General features: G+C 39.8%; 1 protein-coding gene across 1 annotated transcript in view; it reads left to right on the top strand.

The window, feature by feature from the left end:
* The window catches only part of PRKAR1B (protein kinase cAMP-dependent type I regulatory subunit beta), a 97,534-nt gene that overhangs the window by 47,936 nt on the left and 23,734 nt on the right, over positions 1–25,864 (top strand). The window contains exons 4-6 of the mRNA XM_084295861.1: positions 8,032–8,093; positions 8,837–8,883; positions 18,121–18,279. Of these exons, the coding sequence (XP_084151987.1) occupies positions 8,032–8,093; positions 8,837–8,883; positions 18,121–18,279 (268 nt within the window). The remainder of the gene's footprint in view (positions 1–8,031; positions 8,094–8,836; positions 8,884–18,120; positions 18,280–25,864) is intronic.

The raw sequence follows: 25,864 nt of genomic DNA, 5'->3' as shown, positions 1-25,864 counted from the left end.
AAAAAAATATATATTTTAAATGGGAAATGGCATCAGCCATTTTCTGCAGGAATATTCAGTTTCAGCAAACTGATTATTTTCTGCAGGAAAACATGTTTTTACCTAATTTGTAATCAGGATCTCCTGATACGCACAGAATTTGTTGCCGAGCAGCGATACTAGCGATGCGAAGTTGGGATATAGTCTCCTCGCAATTATTTATGCAGAAGTGCACAGATACTCCTACATCTGTACACACACAGCATATTTTCCGTGCATTATGCATGGGATTTCCTCCAGCTGGCCTCCTGACTCGCGCTCCCCTGCCTCCGCGGTGCCTGCGGCTCCGTGCCGTACCGCCTCGCCTCTCCTGCTGCGGGAAGCTCGTCGCCAAGACGGGGCTGGAGGGGGCTTCCAGGGGTTCCTCGTCCCACCTGCTGCTCCAGCCAGGTCCTCTTGGGGTTGGCTGCTCCAACCGAGGGCCTTGCAGGGCAAGGTTTGAAAGCCTTCCCTCTTCTGGGCCCCTCTTGCAGTACTTGACCATCCTTAGAGCAAGATGTTTCTGCTTATCTGATGGGAATTTCCTCTGTTCCCGTTTGTGCTTGGTGCCTTCTGCTGTGGTCCTCTAAGACGGGTCTGGTTCTGTCTTTTCTACACCATCCCATTAATCAGCTGTAGAGAGCAGTAAGGTCTGCCCTGAACTTTTCATAAGTGCAGGTCTAGCACCCTCTCTTCATCTGCATGCTTCAGCCCTGGACCATTTTGGAGGCCATTGTGGACTCACTCCAGTTTGTCAGAGTCTTTCATACATGCATATGGGAGAGCCCCAAACTGGATGCAGTACTCCATGCTGCCTTACAAGTGCTGAACAGGAGGAAAGAATCGATTCCTTCACCCTTCTGGGTACCGTCTTGGTAAAGCAGCTTGGTCTGCAGTTGTCCTTGAACTAGAAGCTGTAAAATACGTGTAAGTGGTCTGCTGTGAACTCTGGAGAGCTGTGTTCAGCTGGACCTGCTCGAAGGGTTGCCTTGTAGCTGCAGCCTGGCATTAGGTCTGACGTGATCCGTGTGGCCTCACATACACGTTTGGTAGTGTCCTCCCCCACCTCCCTGCATCCCCCATGTGCCTTGCCACAGGGTGTCTTCCACTGGGACTTGTTGAAGGAAACATGGGTCTTCCATCAACCTCCTAAAAGGTAAGCTAGGGATGATAGCAAGAGGCAAATCTGAGTTACATGTCCACTGAGCCCTGACTTCTGGATGAGTGTGGTACAACAAAGGGCTTAGCTGCATGATTTCCACAAACAGATGCTTCTGAGGAGTGGACAGGAAGAAAAGAGGCCTTGGCATAAGCTATGGGGTGGGGTGGACCTCGTTATCCTCCAGCCGCAAGGCTTGGCCCCTTTTTAGAGGATCACCTCGTACTGCAGTCGGCCATGGCAGATGGTTTTCCAGATGAAGATCCCTGCAGAAACCCTGTCTCTTTGAAAGCTATTTTTAATGTGTTGAAGATGATCTGAACCATTGACCTGCAGATATATATAGAGTCTGTAAAATAAATTGATGCTATGCTTATAAAGTTTCATTCAGGTCGTTCACTGTAATAATTAATGAACCTATAAAAGGACTTCATAGAACAGTAAAAATGGAAATACTTCACAGAAACATAAGACGGCAGTTACATTTTTTTTCTGTTTCACATGCCTCTAAGTTATGTGGATTTGTGACTTAATAAATGTTATGGAATTAGACACGGACTTTAATTTTAACCTGCCATTTAGAATGTCTTCTCATGTCTAATTTCAGACTCATGTGGTCATTATAGTAAAATCATTGTATCACTTAATTGTAATAATAATTAAACATTGGCAATTATAATGAAGTAATTTAATGTTCTCAATTGTTAGTAGCCTTGTTTGTTGCTATAATTAATTTGTTGCTCTCCTAACAGGAAAAGAAGTTAACAGAAGTAGCTGCATAATGTTTTTATTAAGGCTTCAGGTATGACTCTCTACCCTAGGTACATGCCTGTGACACCACATATTTGATTATAGCAACTGTGGGCTCCAGACCATTAACTTTAAATACCTCTATAAAGGAACCTTTTCTTTTACCTGTGCAAAGTATTGTTTTTATTCTCAGTAGTCATTTGATAATAGTAATTGTTTCTTAGTGGTTTCAGTGTTGTACATCAGCAATGACATGCAGTGTTTTTAGGATCAAGCTGTGGATCAAAGGTTTATACTTACATGGTGTGCACCACATAACACAGAGCCTCCCATTTGTTTGGTGGTGAAGTACTGCAATTATTCCTTCATTGCATAGATGTTAATTGAACGCAGTTGTTGGTTTTAAGTTCTGTGCTCTTCGTCCTTACAGGGCAGGAGAAGCTTGTTGTTAGAACAATTGCTAGAAAGTTGTTATCTTTTCAGGAAATGAATCATAAGAATATCTTAGACAAGCAGGAGAAGAGAACAACCTCCAAAACTTCAGAAATCTTAAAATAGTACCCAGATACAAGAGTTACAGCTAAAAAAGGCAGAGTTGTTATCAACCATGTTTACTAAACTTTAAGAATACATGAGTCAGAAAGGTTTAAAACACTGAAATTCTCATGCTAGAGCAGTCTTAATCAAAGGAAAAGTTGCACGTCTTTGTTGAATTATGCCAGAGTAACTACATATCTTTTAAACCTATCCTCAACAATACAGGGCTTTCTTTGTTTTTTTAGAGAGAGAGCAAAACAAGAAAAAATGCTGTGTAGCACACATATTGAAGGCTTTCAGAGTTTGTCTGCAGGATGAAATTGTTCTGATTGAACTCTGACAAATTATAACCTGCAGGTATAACGAGGATTTTCCATTTTTGTCTAACACATATACATTTTGTCTATTCCATTTTTCCTTTCCTGTAATGCATTCAGCACAGCAAGGGCTGGAAAGAAATCTGATTGTGAAACTGATAAATTGTCTTACATAGTTTCCCTATTTTGGCCATTGCCATGGTCTGGTTCTGAAAGTGCTTGGAATCCTTGTTCTCTCGCTTTGTTTTAACAAGCTTGGTCTCAGTTGCCCATTGCCAGTACTATATTACCTACACTGCACATTATTTTTTTGCCTATCTCATATACTGTGCTGACTCCAGGCAGCCTCAGTGTAAAAGCAGATGAGATGATTTATTTTTATCAGTTTTTCTCGTGAGAAAGAGAAGCTCCTGGGCCTGCCCTCTCTACTAGCTTCTTCTTAGTGCAGTCATTTATGTCTTGGCAAACAGGGTGTATAAAATGCTACTGAATTAAATCAGCAAAGTGTTTCATCATACTTATTTTGCAATCAGTGTGATAGATTGTTTTCTGGTATAAACCTTTGCTGCCTCATTGATTTGTGTGGTGTTTTCCTTTTTTGCATGAAAAGGGAGTTGGCTCAGCCTGTGCAGGTGTCAAGAAGTCATACAAATGACAGACAGCGGAGGGTCAGACCCTATGATTTCAACTCTGACCACAGCCATTTCCAGTTCTCCTGTACACCCATGGAAGATGCTTCATGTGCTAAAACTTGCTGCAAGTCTTTGATATCTTTGACCTTTCTGAAAATGTCTTTTGCATTTTGATATTCCCTAAGAAGGCAGGTGGTATTTTTTGATTGAATAGATAGAGATTTCATGTCTAAACACATTTCTTGTTCTGACTTTGTTGGACTAGTTAACTGTTCTGTATGTTCTGTGCTGCTCACATGCTTCTCTTATAATTTGTTTTTGAAGGATACTATCAAAAAGTTAAAAATAATTAAATGTGCAGAAATCCCCCTGGAAAACATTAGTAATGTCCTGCTAGTGCCTTCCTTTGGATCCAAATGTGGGTATTCTTGTACATACAAACCCACTTGCAACTATAGTTCCAAAAGTTGTCCTTGATACCTTCTGGTTGGAACAAATGTTTGGCTCCAGGTGCCACAATTAAGCAGACACTGATCCTCTGGAAGCAGGCAGGGAAGTTGTGAAAAAAAATACAGAGCCTATCAAAAACTATTAAAAAATTTGGCTCTGAAGAGGGTCAGAGACAGCCCTCCAAGGACAGATGCCGAGCCCAGGAGGTGCTGGGTGCAGTGCATCACTTGTGGCTGCAGTCTCATGGAACAGCTGCTGAAATACCAGAAGTGGTTGCCCTTTTTTCTTCTTCCATCACCTGCACAAGTCATCTGGAAACATGGCAAATGATAACATTTCCATTTGAACAAAATAAGGAAATCCCTGTGAGCAATTCTCGTTTACGGCACAATAATAAAAACCCTGGCAAAAAATCAAGCCCTTTCCATATCAGTTCAGCACACAGAATTGCTAGCACAGTTGATGTCAACAGCTAAATAGCTGGTGCAGAGGCAGAAGACAGAGGCTGCTGTGTTCTTAGTGGTGCAGCTCAGACAGAGAAAATGAAATCACGGTAGTTCAACATTGGGCGAAGACTTAACTAGTGATTTTCTGGCTTTCTGTTTATGCTGTAATGTAGGGACATGCATGCATGTGTCTGTCTCAAATTATTTAACAGTATTTAACAATACTTTCAAAACCAAGAAATGCAATTACCTAATTTTGCAGAGCTGTAGGAGAACATGGCTACAATCTTTGCTTGATGGTGAGATGGTTGCAGCACTGTATTTTTAAGGGCTTCTTTTTTAGCCATAATAATCAGCAAATTATTTTGAATGGCTTAAAAACATAAACAGGTGCATGAGGCAAGAAGAAAACAACAGGCCGTATTTTGACCTTGCTATATTATTTATGCCCTCTATGAGTGCCACTTCTTAACTCATTCGGTATTTAAAGCTTGATTTGTTTTCTCTACATAGTACAGACTCAGGATGAGGCTGAAACTGAATGTGGAACATAGGACATTTACTGGGGAGGTGGAAAATATGTCTGCTTATTGTAGTTTCATATTTTGGCTTGGGTCAGGAACAAATCTTTCAAATTTTCAAAGTATTTTGGCATGTTGATCCTTGTGACATTTTTGTGTTTATTTCAGCAACTGCGAATAAAGGCAATAAGAAAATTCTCAAAACAGATTTTACACTTAGTCTGAATTAAATGAAAAGCCAGATTTCATACAGGGACCTGAAGCATTCGGTACATTAGATAATGATAATTTCCAGAAGGGTGTTTTTCTTTGGTGGTATTCTAAATGTCCCGGCTTTTGGCTGCCAAACTTGTAGGTTGAGAAACTTTGAGGCTGCCTCTTGATCCATATCATCTGAGATCTGAGTCTGTTTAATGAATCTCAAACTGAGCATCCAAAAGCAGAAACACTCCGGCTCATTAATCACTGTGAGAGATCTTGGACTATCCATATAAATTAAGAACAATAGTTCCCAAGTAGAAAGAAACATGACTTTGTATTTCCAGTGACAGTCATGATATTACTGGTCACTTACATTTGTTTATCAAAGATATGTCCTTGTTTCACTTTGGAGATATAAATCAACACCACCACAATTACAGATAACATGTGTGTCTGTGTGTTTATATGTGTTTTTATGTATTTTAGGCTAATGTTTGATGATGTATCCTTCAAAGGTCTCTTTAAAAATCCAAGCCTTCATCTAATAAAATGAAGACCTTGTTGAAAATCATTGTATTTGTGATGGAAGGAGGCAGCAGAATATTCACGTAAAACAACTGCCAACAGACTTTGGGTTCATTACACCTTCCACTGAAAGTTTCGGTCAACGAGTTTTTTGAGAAAACTATGAAGTGTTGTAGAAATGAGATGTGGAACATTTAGGAGAAGGACACAGTGCTATACATAATTTATTGGGCACTGTTTGTACAGTCAATTGTTAAGTTATAAATAAAATACAGCCTTAAAACAAAGATGAAAGGCTGAAATTGTGGGTAGTTATTTCCTCTGCATTTCTATTCCAAAAAAAATGTTTCCAAGTTTGTTCAAGCAGTCACATTTTGGTTTGGTTATTGATATTCACAGTGTCATATCTATTTTTGGATGTTTCACATTGAAGACTTTATTCTCTGCCATTTGGTGAAGTGCCTTCTCCTCCAGTAAATGTTGCAGAACTCTTCGTACAGCACAGTGAGGTGACCAGGCCCAGTGGAGGGGAAATCATGGGGAGGCAGATGAGGCTCTGTTGATACCAAGTTTCCAGGTCCCAGAGCTACTGAAGAACAGGTTGACTTGCCTCATTGACACAAGGTCCCCTCAGTGACTGTTCCTGTTCAGCACCTAACATCATGGTACTTTTCCCCAGCACTATGCTCCCATTTCTTTAGGCTGAGAGTGGGCACAGGAACCAGCTCCACAACCTACACCAGACTGATGCTTGTTTTCTGCCAACAAAGAAGTCCCTGAACTGGAGAAATCCCTGAACTGGAGAAATGCTTAACCCATTTAAGCTCATTAAAAATGAGTTTAGTGGATGTAAGAATACAGTCCACATACTTGTCAGAATAATTTATTATAGGTCTTTGCATCGGTGCTCAGAATGGGGTGCGAACATGGTCTCTGCAGCACCTCTGAGCAGGCTTTTTACCAGTGATGGAAGCATTTCCTAAATGTGAGTGGAAATAGCACAGGGTGGGCCTGATGAAAAAACAGGGGCAAAAAGTATCATCTTAGTATAGGTCTAAGCATCCCTTGCCGGTACTCAGGAGCAGCGGGAGGTTCTTGGGTTCAGGTCTCCCACTTCTGCGAGTGGTACTGACCCAGAGCCCTGGTACTCCGTCTCAGCCATGGGAGCAAAAACGTTCTGGCTGCTTAAGAGGAAAGACATGACCAATTTGAACTTAGGAGTGAAACATTTCCTAGAACTGAGCCTGAATAAATTCTGGAACAGTTGAACAGGAAATAAGCTAATAATGGGATTTTACAATATGCATTTCCCATATAAGGCATTGAAATGCAACACGGGTTTGTTGCTGATCTTCTGGCTATTTTGATGAAAATGTTACATTTCTCCACTGTTTGCACTCCTTTACGTTTGTGAGGAATTTGCTCCATTCCATTCTAAGGGTTTCATCTCGCCTCCCTCATTGGTGGTCCTCGAACGGACCATTCCCACTTCGGACCAGCGAAGAGCCTAGTTAACAACTCTGCCTGGCTGCCTTTTGTTTGTGTCGGGGAGCTATTTCCTTTAGCCCTTGCTACTGATGCATAGGAAGGGGAAGAGAGGTGGGGAGTACCCGGCTCAGTGCTGTTCATGTGTCTGAAAATAAGTTCCCCAAAACCCCGGTGTGGAGAGAGGAAGCCCTGGCTCCAGGGAGCCTGCTGTCTCCCTCAATAAACAAAGGACTGGGTTTGGGCAAGTTGCCCAAAGTGTTGGTGCAGGGTGCGTTCTCGCCCTTACTGCTCTGCCTGGCCTTTTAAGGATATGTGACAGTATGCTTAAGAACACAGTAAGGTGTGTAATTCAGCGGTGATTAATGAGGGAAAGGCTCTTCTGTAGCTTCAGCGTTTCTATAGCATTGGTCATACTCCCTTCTCACTAGTAACTCGCTGAAGTGCAACTAAGATTTTCAGTTTAGCCTCCTGTCTGCTGCACTGTAAGTGTAATCTCTTGCCAGCTCTTATGCTGCGTTAATTTAGAGCCATCTACCTTTCCAAATGTACTCTGCATTGTGGAACAGGTTTTGCTTGTGAATGTGAGGCCAGATGTTCAGAAGAGCAAAGCTCCCATTTAGGCATCTAGCAATTACTGCTGTGACACATACTGATTGCAGCTGAAAATCTGAAATCTGTCTGCTTAGACAATAAAATATTCAAGCTGGCTAGTTTGTGTAATGCTGTAAGAAGTGGCCTATGTGCATATAATTCAGGAGTTCTTTCAAAATAGCATGCACTGAATCACGGCCTTAGTTTTAAACGACAGCTTGTGCCAAACTAGTTATTTTGGTTTCTTGCCAAGCAGGGGTTCTCTTGCAACTAACATTTTCCTTTTCTTTTTCTGCCATATCTCTTAATGAAGGCTTAATGCAACAATGGCTGTAGGTCTACTGGTTAGATAAGAAATACGTCTGATTCATTAACAATTTTTTCTTTCTTTTCCAGTGACATATTTGATGCCATGTTTCCCGTTACACATATCGCCGGAGAAACAGTCATACAACAGGGTAATCCTTCCCCTCTTCTTTACCCTTGCATGTTTGTGTAGACTGTATGATTCACATCTCTCCATCTGAGAGTTCACCATCTTTGCTTAGTGGGAAGAATGACCATATTCCAAAAGCTTGTAAGTGGCGGGCTATATCATAAGTTCATTGATGTGGGCACAATCTTTTGTTCACAATCTTTCCTAATATATGTAGAGCTCTCTAGGGTTTCAAACTGCTGTGGTTAAATGTAGATAAGTAGTATTTTAAATTAAAACATTCATTCCTTAAGATATTCAGGAAGTAAAGCACAACTCAGAGTGTGCAAGGGTGGCACAGGCTAGCTGAGGGTAATTAGAGGTGGAAAATATTTTTGCAGTTGTTGGGAATATTCAACACCTCATTGTGCTGTATCATAGCTATCACACTTGGCAACTTACCTGCATGCCTGCAGCATGTTGTGGAGGACTTCAGTACCTTCAGGATATACTAAAGCCTCTTGCTTGTTTATATTGAATAAAGTGTTGAATCAATCAAAAGAGATAAATTAATGCAATTGAAAAATACTAATAGGAAGAAATCATAGTGATAGTTTGATTTATGAAGGAAAGTAGGCAAGGATGTTTCAGAAAATGAATCTCCCTGTAAGTAATCTGGTGTACAGGCCTGTGCAAATATGTACAGAATTAAATATGGAGACAGGAAATAAGTGACTAGTTTAGCAGACCTTCAGGAAATATTCACCGTTTATATTTTGCTTCCAGGTGACGAAGGAGACAACTTCTACGTGATTGACCAAGGCGAGGTGGATGTAAGTACACAGTTATGGTCTGATGCTTAATTTGATTTTGCGTAATAAACTTTTATGCACTGGCACACAACTTTATCCAGCCATGTTCTGTGGTTCTGTCTCCTTTGTTCTTGAAATAGATTTCACAGGATTGGTCTCATTACTTCACTTTTGTTGTGTTAAGTCATTTGTGCATAATTTTATAATTGGCATGTTTTACATCCTAGCTTATTTGTCCATTTCAGGCAGGAAAATACGGTATCAAAAACAAGCAAATGACATTATCTTCAGAACCCTAACCACACCTGGAGGTGTGCAGTCTTTGGCAGAACAGGCCACCATGCTGGAATGCACCCGAGGGTTCAGATCAACCATAAGGAAAATATTTTCTTTAATCAGTTAGCTTAGCTCATGTGTTTTTTTTTCTTCCAAATTGAGATACAGCCTCAGGCAGCTAGTTTCATCTCAGAAACCTTAATTTGCTTTTAAAATTAGATCCAAATATACGAACAATGCAGCATATTAATAAAGCAAGGATTATTATAAGTGTAAAGTGATCTGTTAGACCACAAAATGTTTAAGGGAGTGTGTGGTGGTTTAATCAGCAAGTCTTTGAAATGCAGCTTTCTTCTGAAACTGCCTTCCACATTGTAATCTATTCACCTCTTATCATATTTATGCTGTATGAAACTGACCCTTTTGCAGTTTTGCTGCAAGTTTCTCATTTGACAGAATTCTCTATACACATCTTTCCTACCAAGGGTTGTTGGGTAGGATGGGTTTGCTCATTAGCAACATTGCTCTTCAACTGCCCAGATGAGTTTTGTCTGGAATACTTAAAGGAGAAAGTGATTTATTTTAAATCCAGGCAGGAGGCATACGGTTATTTTAGTGAAAGTTATGGTTTTTTTTAGAAGTCTCTTTGTGTCAGGAGACCATCTAATTGGTATTGTTGGGAATTGAGAAACCTCACATGCTGCCTCTGCCTCTGGAAGCTGCTTCTCAGGAAATCCGCCTGACTCACTGTTCCTATCAGGCATACCTCTCAATAGCAAACATTGCCACATACACAGTGCCATAAAATAAAAGAACAATATTTATAGAACAGTGCTAAAATTTAGTTTTAAAATAATTGGTTCAGTCCTGATACTGAGCTTAATGACTTCACTGGCTTTGAATCAGACCCACAAACATATGCAAATGCACTATTGAAGTTATAGATTAATCTTCGTTAAAAACAATTTGCCTTCACTGAAAACCTTTAGGAAAGTATTCTCCAATGTTTGGCTCAGGAACAGAGGGGGTCCAAATGACCTAAGAAAACAATCTCAAAATGCTTGCAATTAATTGCAACAAAAGATATCTTCCACATGCACACATCACTTTTACACACAAAGCACTGACAAAGTGGGGAAAATAAATGTCCAGGGCCTAGTTTTTTATCTGCTTGTAAAACCATCACACAAGGTGCTTTGAAGATTTTCTGTAACTGGTGGTTGCCTCTGTGGCCAAGGTGGCCTTATCTCTGCAAATGCTGAGAAGCACTTGCTTAGAGCATCAGTGGCTCTATTCTCTGTCAGGGAAGACAGCACCTTAGTTTCCTTCCCTGGTAAGTCCTGACACCTACTCAAAAGCACTGTTACTACAGCATGTTAGTTGTATATCAGAGGTTCTGCTTGTTTTTTTATGAATAAAGTTGAAATTCTTTCAGAAGTAATCTTCACCAGAAATGGTTCAAGACATGTGTCCAGATCATTTTTAATTGATGATTTCTTGAGTTCATGAAAGTCTCATGCAGAATAATATTACATTTCCCAGAACATTTCAGGGGCCTTTGAGGTTTTTGAGATAGGAGTTGGGGTAAAACTTGAAAAGTAACTAGAGCAACTAAGTAGCCTCATTGCCACTGCAGTGCAAGTACCTATAGGCTCTTAAACTCTACAGAGGTTTTTGAAAATTTTATCCTAGACCCCTGGTTTGACAGGCTGGTGAGCAAGCAGGTGAGCAATCCTGTTGACTTTTGTGAGATTCATGTTTAGGATTAACTGATCTTAGGAGTGCTTTCCTGAACAAGGGAAGTACCACCCATTATTTGCTAAATAAAGAGTGTAGCGCACAGCTTTGTTTTATGCTGTTAGAGTTGAAGGCAGAAATTCTGTTTGTATTCTGATTAGTTTGCAGTTTTCCAGTCAATTAAATAAGATATGGGATATTCAGTCTTCCTGCCTTGTCTCAGAGATTTCCAAAGATTTCTAAGAAAAAAAGAAATTGCTGGATTCCTTTGAATAGATCACACCTTCATGTACCCAAGCATTCTCAACCCCTACTACCCTCACTGCTGAAAGCAGCCTGTAGCTGCTAGGAGAATGATCAAAGTGGAAAGATCCACAACAATGTCATCCTGACGCTTCCCAGATCCGTGGATGGGCAGTTTTCTGACGTGAGCAGTGGGACAAACACATCCTAATTAGACTTAGATGTCATTTTGACTGTGCTTATTCCAGGACCAGCCAAAGCTCCTGACTCTTTATGTCTTGAAAAACCCTTCTGTGACCAACTATCATGATGTCCTCCTTCAACATCCTCCTTCCTTCATCCTGGTGGACCTAACTGCTGCAGTTCCATCTCCTCAGCTGGGTGCTCTCTCTTTCCTAAGCCTTGCTTACATCTTCAGCCAAAAAATAAATGAATTCCTTTGTGAATTACTGTGGAAGGCACAAGAAATATTCAGTCATCCAGGAGCAAGTTGCAGCTACACCATGGGACCTACAGAAATTACTTATGGAAATTGCCTTTGCTGTGAAGCATGCAGGGAAACAAGCCCTTTCCCCCAGAGATTAAAACTTGTACCAGGGCAGTTGGTGCAGAGCAGCTCATGTCCAGTAACTTGCTTGTATATAAGGCAGTGGCTCCCAGCCCCCATGGGTGTGCGCTGTCAACTCTGTAAATATAGTGCTCCCCAGAAAAAAAGTTCTTCCACTTTCTGGGCAACAGTGCTAAAATCCTTGTTGTCTGAAGAAAATCCAGACCGCTAGTAACTGAGCTGCAGTTCATTTAAGCCTTGCCAGATACTTTTTTGGCATGCTTCCACCCTTCTCCAAGAAAAAAAAGCTACTTGGAGAGTAGACAATTGACCCCGAGACTTAAAGCCTCAAGCCATTTTCTGCCTAGTTCAGCTGGTGTTGGCATATGCATTGAGGCTTTTAACCCCTGGCCAGGCTGTGCTTTCATCATTTCCATGATCTGCACAGAAGTGGCAGGTATGCCTGGACTGTGGATCCAAGGAGCAATTTACTCTGAGCAGCCAGGTTTACCATGCACATGCACAGATACATATAAATGAAATCGCAGTTACCATCATAAAATTTCCATCCCCTGGAAGAAAGTTAGGGCAAAACTGAAGTAAAATCTATCAACCAAGCAACAAACAAACAAACAAACAAACAGAAATTACCAACAAAATGGGGATAACAAAAGCAGCAAGTAGTGTTCTGAGTTAGGAAAAAGAAACATTCTAAAGTAATTTACCATTAGTCTTGGGATAGGCACCCAGAAAAGTAAGTAAGAACATCTCCAATTTTTTTAGAAATAATCGAAGTCAAATTGGAAGTATGATTCAATAACGTATTTTGAAATATAATATGTTATCCTCAACTCTTTTCCTTTCTTAGAATATTAGCACCCTGTTAGCATAACCACAGATTAAAGTATGTGTACATTTCCTTCCTGTTATTACTGTGGCCAGCCCAATAAGATGGAATACCCCTCAGTTCACAAGCACGCTGCCCTTCTTGACATGAACTGTGCACCAAGGGAGAAGAGCACATTTTTTTTATGTAAAAAGTTTTTTTAATCTCACTTCCTTATGGCAGTGAAGAAGATTTGCAATTATGTGGCAACTGTTGTGAAGTTAATAAAGCAGACATCCACAGAGATGCTGGTAGCACTTTTACCTAACTTTAAAGAAATCAAAGCGTTCTTCAAAGAATGAAAAAGCCATAGGAGCTGAATATGAAAGGTTCTTGGTTGCTGGCTGTTATTTTCAGGTCATTTCTTTACAGCAGCTTGCGATCTGTCTTGTATACTTACTCAGCTAAAAAGTGTGTAAGCCATCACCTTACTGCTTTGCAGCACTTCCCAGAACATCGTTTGTAATGAAGAAATCAGGAAAAGGTGGGTCTGGGAGAAGCTGGATTTTCTGTGTCGTATACCAGGTGCTAGAAACCAGGATGGGAAAGGTATTGTACCAAAGCAGGCACTGGGTGGGAAGGGGAATGATAAAGTTACCGATCACAGTCTTCCTTAGCTCTCCAGGGTTGAGGAGAATTGTAAACTCATGACCTGGCCCTGCATATGGATAAAGTTTATACTAGGTAGATAATGGCATGAGGTTTGAAGTTTCAGAGGTCAATTGTCTACCGGAAGCTTTTCTGCTTGGAGACATGTGAACGTATGCCAAAATGTATCTGGCAGAGCTTAAATTACAGCTTCCAGTAAAGATGTTGAAAGCACCTGCTAAAGTATGTGTCTTGCAAAAATCTCTAATCCATACTTCTAAATATAAAAGTGACTTCCTGTTTATTATTTTAATCTTATAACCTCACATTTTTTACTTTAAAAAGCACCATCAACTACCATTTTAGAACAGATGTATTTTTTAGACCCAACAACTTCCCATTCTATTTAATGTCATGGCAACTTTCTACAGTCATTCTCAGGTTTTCTTCTTGTAAAACAACAGCAGTCAAAATACAGTATAGTGAAAATTAAAGGGAAAACTTTTCAGTATTTTTCCTAAATAGCTTCTTTGTTTACTGTATTAAGTTATATTTGGAGCTGTAAAGTAATATTATGGACAATAGATAAGATTATCTTTTTACTGTAGTTCAAATCTTCTTGAGGCCCTTATTTGTATATACAAATTGTCTAGTTTGTATATACAAAGATGAAAATTACATAGTGGTTTATGTGAGAATAGTGCTGTTTTTTAAAACTAGTTATGTTTTATAATCCATAGGTCACTTTTTGTTTGAATTCTTCCATCTTTAAGGTTTTTCCTGTTTGACACCTTTCTAATTTTGGAAGGATACTTTCTGAAATTTTAAACATAACTTCTTAAAGCTTGGAGTTTTCAGCCTGAATTTTTAGGATACTGAAAGCAGTCTCCAAGTTAGTGTATTTATATTTAAGAAAAACACATTCGTACTACAAATAAACCACTGGCTTTATTTGGGAAAACTACCCACATATAAATATCCTTCATGTCTAAGACTTGCTTATTTTTCCAAGACGAACTAAACCTCATCTTCATTTTTGGATAACAAATATTAAGGCTTGACAAGACACAAAGCACAAATTATTACAAACAGATTTGAGGGAGGGAATTTAAGATCTGAAAGTTGCAATGCCTGGAACAAATTAGATTGTCCACATAGATCACAAAGTGGCAACAAAAAAAATGCTAAATGTCTACTTGAAATCTGTGATACAAAATTACAGATTTGGTAGTAGAGGTAAGTTCACTCCTATACAGCTCAGAAATATATGTTCATATTGTGCTTTCAAAGTAAGATGGTTATATTACTGTGGTAAGGTCACATTGTGCTTCTCTAGACAACGGGAGGATGGATGAGGCCAAGATGCATTCCTGTTACATTGAGCATTGTGTGACTCATTGCATATTCTCTCGCAGTTAGCACATATGTATATCATGGACTATGAAGAACGGAACCGCTGATGCTCACAGACGATTTTTCCCACTTGTCTCCTAAAAAAAACCTAAAGTGAACCAAGTTGCGTGATTTTCAAGCCCACAAGAATCACACTGCTCATACTACATGGTGGAAAACAATAGAAATCTTAAATACTCTTGATCTGTGGAAAGTAGGTGGTCCTGATGGCTTTATTCCGCCTCATATTTGGGCATTTGCAGTTACACATTTCTGTCCAGCTGCATGAAAAAAGAAGGTTCCAACTATTACAGAGCTGTGATCAGCAGGTCAAGTAACAAGTAGGAATAATTCACTTGTGTACTTGCTTCTTTGGTTAGAGTTCCCAATTGCCTAAAACGGTCTGAGCCAAAACCTCAGCCCAATATTTTTTTAGGATAAAGTAGGTGATCATCTGAGCTGCTGCCATATAACACTGGCTTTCATTAGCTGTTCTGAGCCTAAAATAGCTTTACTTCCTACACCTTACAAGCAGAACCACTTTCCTTTCTACTTCTTATCTTTTTTTAAAAAAAAAAAAAAAAAAAAAAAAACAATTTGAAAGGGAATTGTGGAGTTGAACTCTGTAAAAGGGCAGAATGGCATTGTGATGTATCATCAATGCACTTTAACATCATCATGAAGACAAAAGTTAATTGTTGACTTAGGCCTTTTCAGAGAATGATGTGCAATGGTTTTCCTCTTAGAAAACAATAGTTATTCTCAATCTGTTTCGTCTTTTGAAGACTGATATTGGAAATGGCATTTTTATTGGGGGAGTGAATGCTGAGCCCAAAGACTGTCAGATCAATGATTTGGTTTCACTTCAGAGTACTTTAAACCTGACACCCTTGGGGTGGGGGAATGACTATTTGCATAAACTGTTTATAGGCTAGATGTCAAACATCTTTCGGGGAGTCTTGTCAAGTAAGACAGTAAAATTAGTCTTAAAGCAGATTCGTAGTAGCCTCTGTTTACAACAACTGTGTAACAGAAAATGACCATCCTTCACTTGCTCTCTCTTGAGTTTTACCAGCTTAATTCCCTTCTGGGCCGCAGACATAATGCACAATGCTTTAAAAAGAAACGTCAACCATACTGCTTAAAAAGGTGTTGGAATAAGTTTATTTTCTGCTTTTAATTCAAACCCTGGTTTGTATTCCTCAATGAAATTGTCACTGCATTTAACAAATCATTTTACCAAACTGCTTCTTGTGCAAGAATAAGAACTGTTCTTCACAAAAGCGCACAGAAACACATGTATTTTTGTGTGCTAAAATTAATAAAGGATACTGACATTCACACTGTAGTCCAAAATGTATTAAAATCTATTACACTTTCCCTATTGACCCTAGGAATTTTTTGACAACCTCAGAGATTGGGCTAGATGATTTTAGAGGTCTTTTCCAACCTAAACAATTTTGATTCTGTGACTTTGGTTGAAGTTTGTACTGAGGACATGAATTAGCTGTAGTAAACCCGGGGTCCATCTGATGAAATACTCCACAGTAAGAGTGTATCCCTACATTCAAATATGCATGTGGTCAAGTTTGCAATGGATTAACTGAGTTTCACACGAATTTTCATAAAAACTTTCATACATTATGTTACCAGCTTTTAAGAATCTTAAATCTATTTATCCATTTCTCCTTTTTTTGTCAGAAAAAAAAAAAAAAAAAGATCCAGAACCAACAGTATTACCTGCTTGTTTCACCTACCAGGAAAATGCTTGGGTTTGTCAGGGTTTTTAAAACTTCTTTTTCTAGTTTCATCTTTGAGGAGAATCAGAAGTAAATTCAATGTTCTGTGCGAATTTCTTTCTGCAGGGAGTGTAAAAGTTTGAAAGGAAACGCTGTTGTTATTCTCTTGTGTGATATTCTCCTACGTGTCATTCCTTCTGTAGTGGCAAAGAAAAGAAGCTGCAAACACCTTTTGTGGCTTGAGCTCTTTCTTGGCAGTCTGCTACCACCTGCCTATTTTGGATTCTTTTCCCCATTTATTTCAACCCCTTGATCTTTGATGCTCCAGGAACATAAAGAGCCACAACATTGTCCGGAATCCAGCAGCGATGCTAATACTGCTCCTTTTCAGCTCTTTCCCAAGAGGTCCCTTGATCAGCTGAACTGCTCCATGGCCTCATCTAGCTCCTACTGAAACAGCTTTTCACTCACCTCAGTAGGAGCCAGATGAGATCTTAATTGAATATTGGGAAGATAAATTGGGATTGATTCCAGCTGTAGTTTGTAATATGCCTTTTCATCATAAAATGAAGGTATAAGTAAAATTAATACCGACAGTTCGTTGAATTTTGACCCTAGTTCATTTATTTTGGTCACTGTCTTTTCTCATGCGTAGCTTGAATACAGTTCTATTTCATGTTTTTAAAAACTGTTCATCTGCTACTCCGCAACTGGTAATAGGCTATGGCCCTTTCCTTTCCTATCATTTCCTGCTAAAGACAAAGATACCTGCGTATTTTCTTCATTATATTTTTCTTCTCAAAGCTTCCACAGAAGTAAAATTAATTCTTGTTGATTTCTGTTGTTGGCCTGTGACAAAGGGGGACATATTCTGCACCAGATAAATGCACACAGCCTTTCCTACCCTCTAAACTCACTGACACATTAACAGAATGAAAAGGGTTTATTGTGTAGGCTTTTACCAGCAAGGCTACAAGCTAGCTGCAGAATACACAATCCATACTCATTTTAGAATACATTATTATCTCTCAGGAGCTGTATGATCAATGAGAAATTCAGCCCAGTGTAAAGCACCTGCCTAAGCCCCCTTTTCTCTAGCAAAGTTTTTACATAGGGCTCAAGCGTAGGACTTCTCAAATTCTGTGTCATCCGGGAGTGATGCTGTGTGTAGTGGTATCAATCCATGCCGTGTTTCGAGAGGATGTTATCTAACAGCCTTTGGGCCAAACATTGCTTCACAAGTTCAGATGCCTGAGTTACAGATGAAGGATGATTCTGTGTGTAGCTTCCCAAATCCAAAGCACTTGGTATTCTTCACTAAGGAAGAAACAGATTTCAATAGTTATGTTTAAATGTGGGAGGCACTAAGCCTAGGGAGGGAAAAAAAACAACATTCCTTTTCAGAAGATGTTTCCCTGTCTTAAGTGTTTTTAATTTCATGGCCATGGTGCTTTTCGGCAAACCTCATTATACGTATCAACAAATCTCCTTCCTTTCAAGTTTGACAGTGTTAATAAAAAGCCAAAGTTGTGACAGTTCTGCTTGTTGACTGTCTGAGCCTCAAACACAAGAGGGAAAAGCCGATGCCAGTTAACCACAGGAGCTGAAAATGCAGAGAGTAAATACCAGCATTGTACTGAAGCAAGACAACTTGAAATTCTGTCCACAAAGCAGGTTGTTGCCCTCTTTGTGACTCACTGAGGAAACGGTTACGCTCTTGTTTTCTTTCTGTGTCCCCAGCATTGACTATTAGAAAGGAAACTGCTAATAGCTTTTTAGGTAACTGGCAGGAGAAGGAAAGCTGCAGCTAAAACCCCAAACTGGTTTTGCTTCTCTTTTTGCTTGTGTAGGTTTATGTCAACGGAGAGTGGGTCACCAGCATTGGAGAAGGAGGTAGCTTCGGGGAGCTGGCACTGATCTATGGTACACCCAGGGCTGCCACGGTCAAGGCCAAGACAGATCTCAAGCTCTGGGGCATCGACAGAGACAGCTACAGACGCATTTTAATGGTAAGTTCATGGGGAATTACTTGTTTATGGAGCTAATATTTTTTACTTTCTTTTGTAGTGCCAGTGCTTTTATTCTGTGATCAGATTACCCTGATGGCAGAAAGCTCTGCAGCCTCCGTTTCTATATAAAAGAGAGGACATGACAATTATATCAAGTAACAAAATCAAGTGAAGTAAAAGGTAGCAAGATTCAGTAGAAAGATGCTGATTCAGAAATGCAGTTGAATAATGTTATGAATAACTGTTATACCTGAATAACTGCTGACAACTATGAAAGCTTCAGGCTTCCCTTACCCACCTAAGCTAATGCAAGTCCTCTCCTTCTTGTTCATCTCAAAATGTCATCACTACCCCTTGCCTATGGGGTCTTTGAACTTGTATCATGAACTCTTGAAGGCAGGCAATGCTAGGGAAATCCTAAAAAAAAAAGCCTCAGTTGGACTCTGCCCTCCATCTTTGTCAGCCAGCACACAGCCACAGATATCACAGGATGCGAAGCTGCAGTCTGTGCTGACAGTTCATGGCCCTGCTCCTTTCAGACTCCCTGATCTCTGCAGCAAAGCTTAGCAGACCTTCTGGGCACCTGGGGTGTGTGCTAGGTTATGGGTTTGCTGTCAGTTTTTGAGTTGTGTGTTTATAATGAAAACTCTGACAGATAATTATCTTTAGCAATGTCATAACTTTTTTTTGAGTGTTTGTTTCTGATCTCAATGTGCCTATCATTTCCTTTTCCAGAAAATATTCCTTCTTTTTTATTTTTTATTTTTTGGATAATTAACAGCTCTATGTAAAACTTCTTTCTCAATAGGACTTTCCTATAAAAGCTGCATTGTTTCATTATGATCTGAAGAAAATTATACTATGCTCTCAGCATAATAAAGGAATGTGCATTTTGAGATCATATATATATATCCAGCAGATGTCATGGGTAACTGAAAAATTAGCAAAAGGATTGAGTAGATTTTACAGTTAAATGATTAGTTCTTAAGCAACTGAGTGTAAGAATGATCTTTATTTATACTTGTGATGACTGCTAGATGTCTGTTTGAAACATTATTGTTTTTCAGTCTGTATTTCATGGTCTGGGTTCTGTATCACATAAATGAACACCACGCTGACATCTAGGAGAGTACAGCTGATGGAAATATGCTCTATCCCCAAATGTTCAGCCTGCTAGTTCCACAACAAGATACAGGAATAATGTTGAGAATCATACTGTCTTCTCTCTCCTGTCATTAAGCAGGATGAAATTTTTGAATGCTTCCCAGTGCAGGGAAGCAGTCAGTAGTAACTGAGACCTTTCTTCAAGATATTTCTAAACCACAGGGCAGGAGAACTTCCTAACAGATTTAAAAGGCACATTGAACTTACTTGTCCCATATCCTACACGGATGCAATGGAGGGGTGTCTGGGATAATGGGTGCAATGAACCTGCATGCTGCAAGGAAGGATTGAAAGTATAAAAGAGAAGGAATGTAGATAGAAAATAAATGTCAGTACAAGGCCTACGTTCTTTGGCTTTTTCAAGCATAGCTTTTTATGGCTGCTTTTAACTTTGCTATTTAAGAATTTAAGGTTAAGATTCACAGGCCTTATAGCCCTGAGGTAATTTCAGTCTCAGCAATGATGAAAACAGTGGAACGTAACGTGGTTCAAACTTGTGTGCAATTCAGTCGTGTGTCTGTTACCATCTGATAGCAGGCTTCAGGAGATGCAGAGACAGGATTTTACTAAAAGGGATTAAAGTCCAAGTGGAATAGGCTATGTTTGTAATGCTGGCTTTAGCCATACATATCAGTTGAATATCATGCATTTACTTCTGTTTGGCTCTAGTGTAGTGATAACTGCTTTTCAAATTCATGTAGATTTTGTGAATCGGTGGCCACTGTACCTTTCATAGTAAGCTCATCTTCTGCATTGGATGAGACCTCTAACTTAACAGAACTTCCTTACATCTTTCTCTCCCTCTTTCTCTTTTTTTTTTTCTTTACAGTTGGGGCCATTAAAAATTCTATTACATTAGATACACAGACAGCATAGTTGTCATATTCTCATATTTAGACATGAAATATTTCAGGTAGCAAGGTGATTTAACTGATGTAAGTATTAAAAATGTCCCATTTTTAGTGCTGCCCACTGCAAAAGCAATTTACTTCCCCAGACTACATAGATTCTGCCATCTTCTCATTTCTTTGTAGGTGCAGTGTGGATGATTTCTTGGCTGTAGGTGAAATAAGATGCCTGTCTTTGTGCATTCATATGAGGCAGGTTACAGTGGCTCCCTGCACATTTCCTCAAGCCGAAGAATTAATTACATCATGTTTCAGCGTCTGCGTTTCTTACTTGAAGCTAACTCCACCGTTACTTGGCTGTTCTTGCTGTATTCAGTTTTAAGATGCAGTAGTAGGTGCCTTTCAAGTCCCAGAAAGATTATTTTCTGACATTTAGCCTCTAACCTTATGTTTCTAGAAAGCTGCTGGATATTTTAGATGTAGAAATGCTTCTGCCTTTAAATGAGAAGTAGCAACGCTTAGGATAACTTTTGAAATATATCATTTAAGATGATTCAAAAACTGAGAGGGAGCAGTGGTTTTTTTTTTATTTCCCGTTTGCAAGTACTTTTCCTGTTTGCAAAAAAAAAATAAAAAAATTAAAAAAAAAATCAATGACCTTTTTCTCCAAAGACTTTTTTTTTTGTCTGTAGTCAGATAAAGTCCTTCCATAACCCGTGATAATGTTTTTTCTTTTGTCTGCATTCCTTCCTGGCCATGACCAGCCCCGTTTTTCTCAAGCTAGTGTTGAAATTTTATTCAAGTTGTAAATATTTATTTGTGAATCATGCCTTCAGGTCCACACTTGCCAAAAAGATTTTATCCTGTCATGAGACACTTGACTCTGTACCTCATTTCTCCTTGCAGGCTCTGTTTTGGTTCTTTGCTTCACATTCAGTCAGCTCTGGTTTTTATTTCTGCTTAGTGCCATTTTCCCCACTTAGAAGTCTCATCGATACTGACTGGTTTATGGTATGAATAAAATGTATCTCAGGAGGTTTGGGAGTTTTGGTTTTCCATTTTCCTGGATAGACAAAGCCTGATGCAAAAAGTTCCTGCTGGCTTTTAGTTACAGTTGTCATCCATTTATTACTTTTGCCTGTCCCAAAAGAAGTTTGTTAAAATAGATATATTTCTTTATATTTCTTTGTCTCAGCTTAGGTACCCTGGTGGCTTGAGGGTCACATTCAAGTTTGTTTTAGCAGCTGTGATGATTGTAAAAGTTGGGATAGTTCTTTTTGTTCAGATTTGCAGAGAAACTGCTTGGCTTTCACTGCAGTCCTTGACAAAGTATTATACCATGAAATTCATCATACTAGATGGATTACAAAAAACACTTCAACATGTTCCCACCTCAGTACGCTCACAAATTATCTACCCATCTGTGTGTTCCATTTGCTTCATAAAATTATCTGTGCTGAGTTCCGTACTTTTCACACTGTTGTAATTTTTTTTATGTACATATTCTCTGTGTGTACATCCGCAAACAGAAATTTATGTATGTATTCTTTATTTAATTATTTACATTCTTCTGGGAGAGATGTAAAGGAATTTTTGCCTTAGGATTCTCATCTAATTCAGTTGCTAAAATATTGCTGCTTTCTTCTTTGCAATTGGGATTCAAGAGCATCACAGAGTGAGGAACATCCCAGGGTAGTACAGTATTTGTATTCTAAATATAGCAAATACCACAAATACCAGAGAAGCAAATGTCTGTATCCCAACATCAGATTGATCCCCCAGACAATTCAGTTCCCAGACTGAGGAAATTCGAAGTATTAATTTCTTGTAATTTCTTTTATAAGAGAGTCTGATTTGGGATAATTTAACTATCTTATGGTTCCCATGGTCCAAGATACCTGGCCCTGAGAGGGAAGTTGCATTGTATACAATAGTTCTTGCCTGTTTGGCAAACTTCGCTCCTAGAAAACAAGTTGTAATATTGGGATATAAGTAATGATAAAGCAAGGTTTGTCAGTTCCTAATGTTATGCCTCATTTTATTTATGCTATTTTGGCTTTGCTTTGCCATCTTTTCACAGCTTGAATCTGAGAACAAGTTCTTTAGCAAGTGCCTTTTTCCACTCAGATGAAGTCAAGTCAGAAGGACTTTGTGTTTCATAAATTGTAGATTGCATGGCTGCCAAAGCATAAAGCAAATCCAGAGGCTGTATTCTGTCTAACATCTGCACATCATAGCACCAGGACCTTGTGGGTACTGTTTTGATGGCCACTATTGCATTGTTTCTATGACTTTTTTTCAGTCTCCTATAAGAATGTACACCCTAAGCATCATTCAATATCAGGTTTACATGGGGATTAACCGGTGCTGGAACAGTCCAGAAGGCCATTCCAGCGCTTCCTGCCAGCTGCATACCTGCCAGCATAACTCTTTTATTTGAAACTTGAGCCATGCTTTGCCTTTCAGTAGCCATTTGTTTGGCTTCTTACTGAAGGTGGAGATTTCTAGGATGGGCTGGATGGAGATTTCCAGCCAGCCCTTCTGCACAGCTGAAAAAAGGGAACAAGAAAGAAGAGAGTAAGAGTGCTGGAGGGACAAAGCAAAGAGGCAAGCAGAGGGGAAGAAGGGCAGAGAACAGATCAGAGAAATGGGGAGGAAAAATGGAAGAAAACAGAGGACGTGAAGAAGAGCCAGCTGGAAAATAGATGCATCAGTCCTTTTCAACAAGACCCATTGTAATCTCTGTGACATTCACTCTTCAGAGCCTGTGTATTGCCTAAGCTAAAGCCAGTGCTTGCTATGTTAAGTGGCCCTAAAAATGTCTTTGAGCTGTTTTCTGGGTGGATTTGGCAAATGCAGGTGCTCTCGTTTCTCCTTGTGACAGTTTCAGGGAGGAGCACTGCAGATTAGAATATTAATGACTCTTCATAATTAGGGAGAACCTCTGTCTTTAGGAAGATGAGGTTGTGCCTGACAGCTAAGAATTGGGGAGAAAGTGAACAAAGGAAAGTGGGGAGAGGGAGAAGCAGCAACTATTGAAATAAGAAGATATTAATAGGTTAGAAAAAGCAGAAGTAATAAAGACTTTTTAGAACATGCCATCAAGAACCCTGCCAGTACAGAATTATTCATGTACATTTACTATTGTTTTTATCTGGCTTGAGCAGTAAGATTTCTGCTGCTTCCCTTGGGAAGCTTTTCTGCAAAAGAATAAATCTTAAGTTGGGAAAACTTCTTTGATATTCATCTTAAATTAGATTTTCTTAATTTTCTCCTATTACTTTGAGCTATGTCAAATTATGCTGTATTAAATTGTCCAATCTTTCTGTCATATATCTGTAGGTGATTATCACTGTCTGCTTAAAAACTACAGAACCATGCATGTTAACTATGAGCATAGTTTACATATGATCCCAGTGCTGAGCTAACACATATGGGCTGAATTTGTTTTGCTCCTTCCCTATCAGCTCTCCCCAAGTGTTTTAGTGGTTCTGCAGGCTTGGTTCAGCTTTGGAGCACTTTTCTGGAGAAGAGGTACCCAGGCAGTGTGTAACACACCAGGTATAGTCACATCAGAGCCAAGGAGATGGGACTTCATTCCCAAATGATGTCTTTGGGTATACAGACCAAACTAGCCTTGTTGCAGGATGATGTTGCAAACCAGGTTCTCCTCTACTATCTGTCAATCTCTTTCAGCTTTACTGTGTTCCAGCTTTCTCCCTTTCCTCAAATGTCTGTGTTTTGGAGCTCTTTTCCTTTGTATTTTAAGCTATATTTTCTGAACAGAAGCTCATGCTATTATTTTCTGCTCCCATTTCTAATGTCTCTAGACCCACTCTTGTTATTTTCCTCTCCTGGGAAGCATTTGTGGTATCTCCTAGTCTGCAGATATTATTACTGTCTGATTTGTAGCTGCTTCTAGAATAACCATGAAAATACGGCATAAGATCAGACTTGCACATATCCCAGTGAGAGTGCTGGTTGACACTCCTACAGAAACTACTTGAAGGGCAATAGAAGAGGTTATGTGGTATTCATATTCCTGGCCTCATGGGTAAAGTGGATAGACCAAATAAAGCAAGTATAAAAAGGAAATCAGGAGTTACGTAACACTGCATGCATGGTGGGGAATGAGACGGTAATATAGGGCTGATGGAGGAAGGTGGGAAAGTAGGCAGTCAGCATGTTCTCTCTGTCACATAGCCAAGAAAGAAGATCAATACCAATGGCAAAAAGAACATGCTTTGGTTTCTTGTAAGAATTCTACTGCTGGTTTTTTGTGTGTGTTTTGTTTTGTTTTTAATCCTATATTAGTGTTCTCCCAAGATCTCTTCCCCTTGTGCTTATGAAAGCTTGAGCAGGAAAACACACACAAGCAAAAATAAAGTGATGTTCTGGCTCCTGCTTGAGCGTGAACTATACATCTTCCTTCTGTCCTTCTGGAAGGGGAATTGGGATCTAGCTGTGCTGACTGGGAACCAGCCTCATGCTACATAAATGCAGAGATATCTTCTGTGCATGCCTGGCATGGTAAGATGAAGCTCAGCTATCGGGTGGCTCCTGGGACCCTGGAGGCTGTTGTTTGTCTCCTCCAGGAGAGATGGAGGGCTGCAAGGAGCTATTCTACAGGCTGAGTTATGAGCCATTAGTTGGATCACCTTGGGTTTCACTGCATATGCTGGGAAATAGGATTTTAAAACCTCACCCACTAGTTCTTCAACAGGCTTTGTTTTCCCTTACCTATGTCAGTAGTATCATTTAGAGACATGGGGTGTTTAAGTTATACATGAAGAGTAGTCCCAGTTGTAGCTGAGTTTCGAGATAATGAATACACAAGACAAATAATACCACATTACAGATAATGATAATAGCACATTCAGTTAGTTCTTTCCCCTTCTGTTTTGCTTATGCACTTCTCTTCATGGTGAATTCTGTACCTCTGCTCTTAGTTTAGCCAAGAGCTAACACACCCATCGTCCTGCAGGAAGTGATGGGCTCTTGCCCTCTGGGCCAGCCGGGATGCCAGCAGTCCCTACCTTCCTGGGTCTTGTCTGCGTCTCTAAATACTCAAAGCTGTGGTCAGGCGACACTTATGGCTGCTGATTACTGCTTCTTAAAATTCGTCTGTGTCCACAGTCATTTAAAAAGCATTTTCCACATCTGTCCCTGGGTGCCCCAGCCCATCGCGCTAAACCACCAATCTGGTTTTCCACAGCTGTCAATTTTGCTGGTCTAGTTTCCACTCGATTGTAGGGAGGAAAGCAACAACTGCGCAGTGTCCAGTTTTCCATTCTTTGTCTCATGGTGAGCTGTCAGGATTTGGCGTGGTTTGCAGAGCCTCCCCTGTTTGAAGTTCATTTTTTTCTTTTTGGCACTTCAAATGCTCCGGGGGCCTCTGAGGTTGAGAACCAGGTTTGTCAGACAGAGAGGTCAGACAGGGGTTAGTGATGCTATCTCTGAGAGGCCAACTGTCAGCACCACGCTCAGAAATTATGAAAGGGGTGCAAAGGAGGGAGACCTCGGTGGCTGCTGCTGATCCATGGATATCTGGAAGGAGCAGCAGCTTCTGCTGG

This window comes from Netta rufina (genome assembly GCF_964035555.1).
Source record: "Netta rufina genome assembly, chromosome: 15".
Classification (NCBI taxonomy): domain Eukaryota; kingdom Metazoa; phylum Chordata; class Aves; order Anseriformes; family Anatidae; genus Netta; species Netta rufina.
This window is presented reverse-complemented; position numbering and strand designations above follow the sequence as displayed.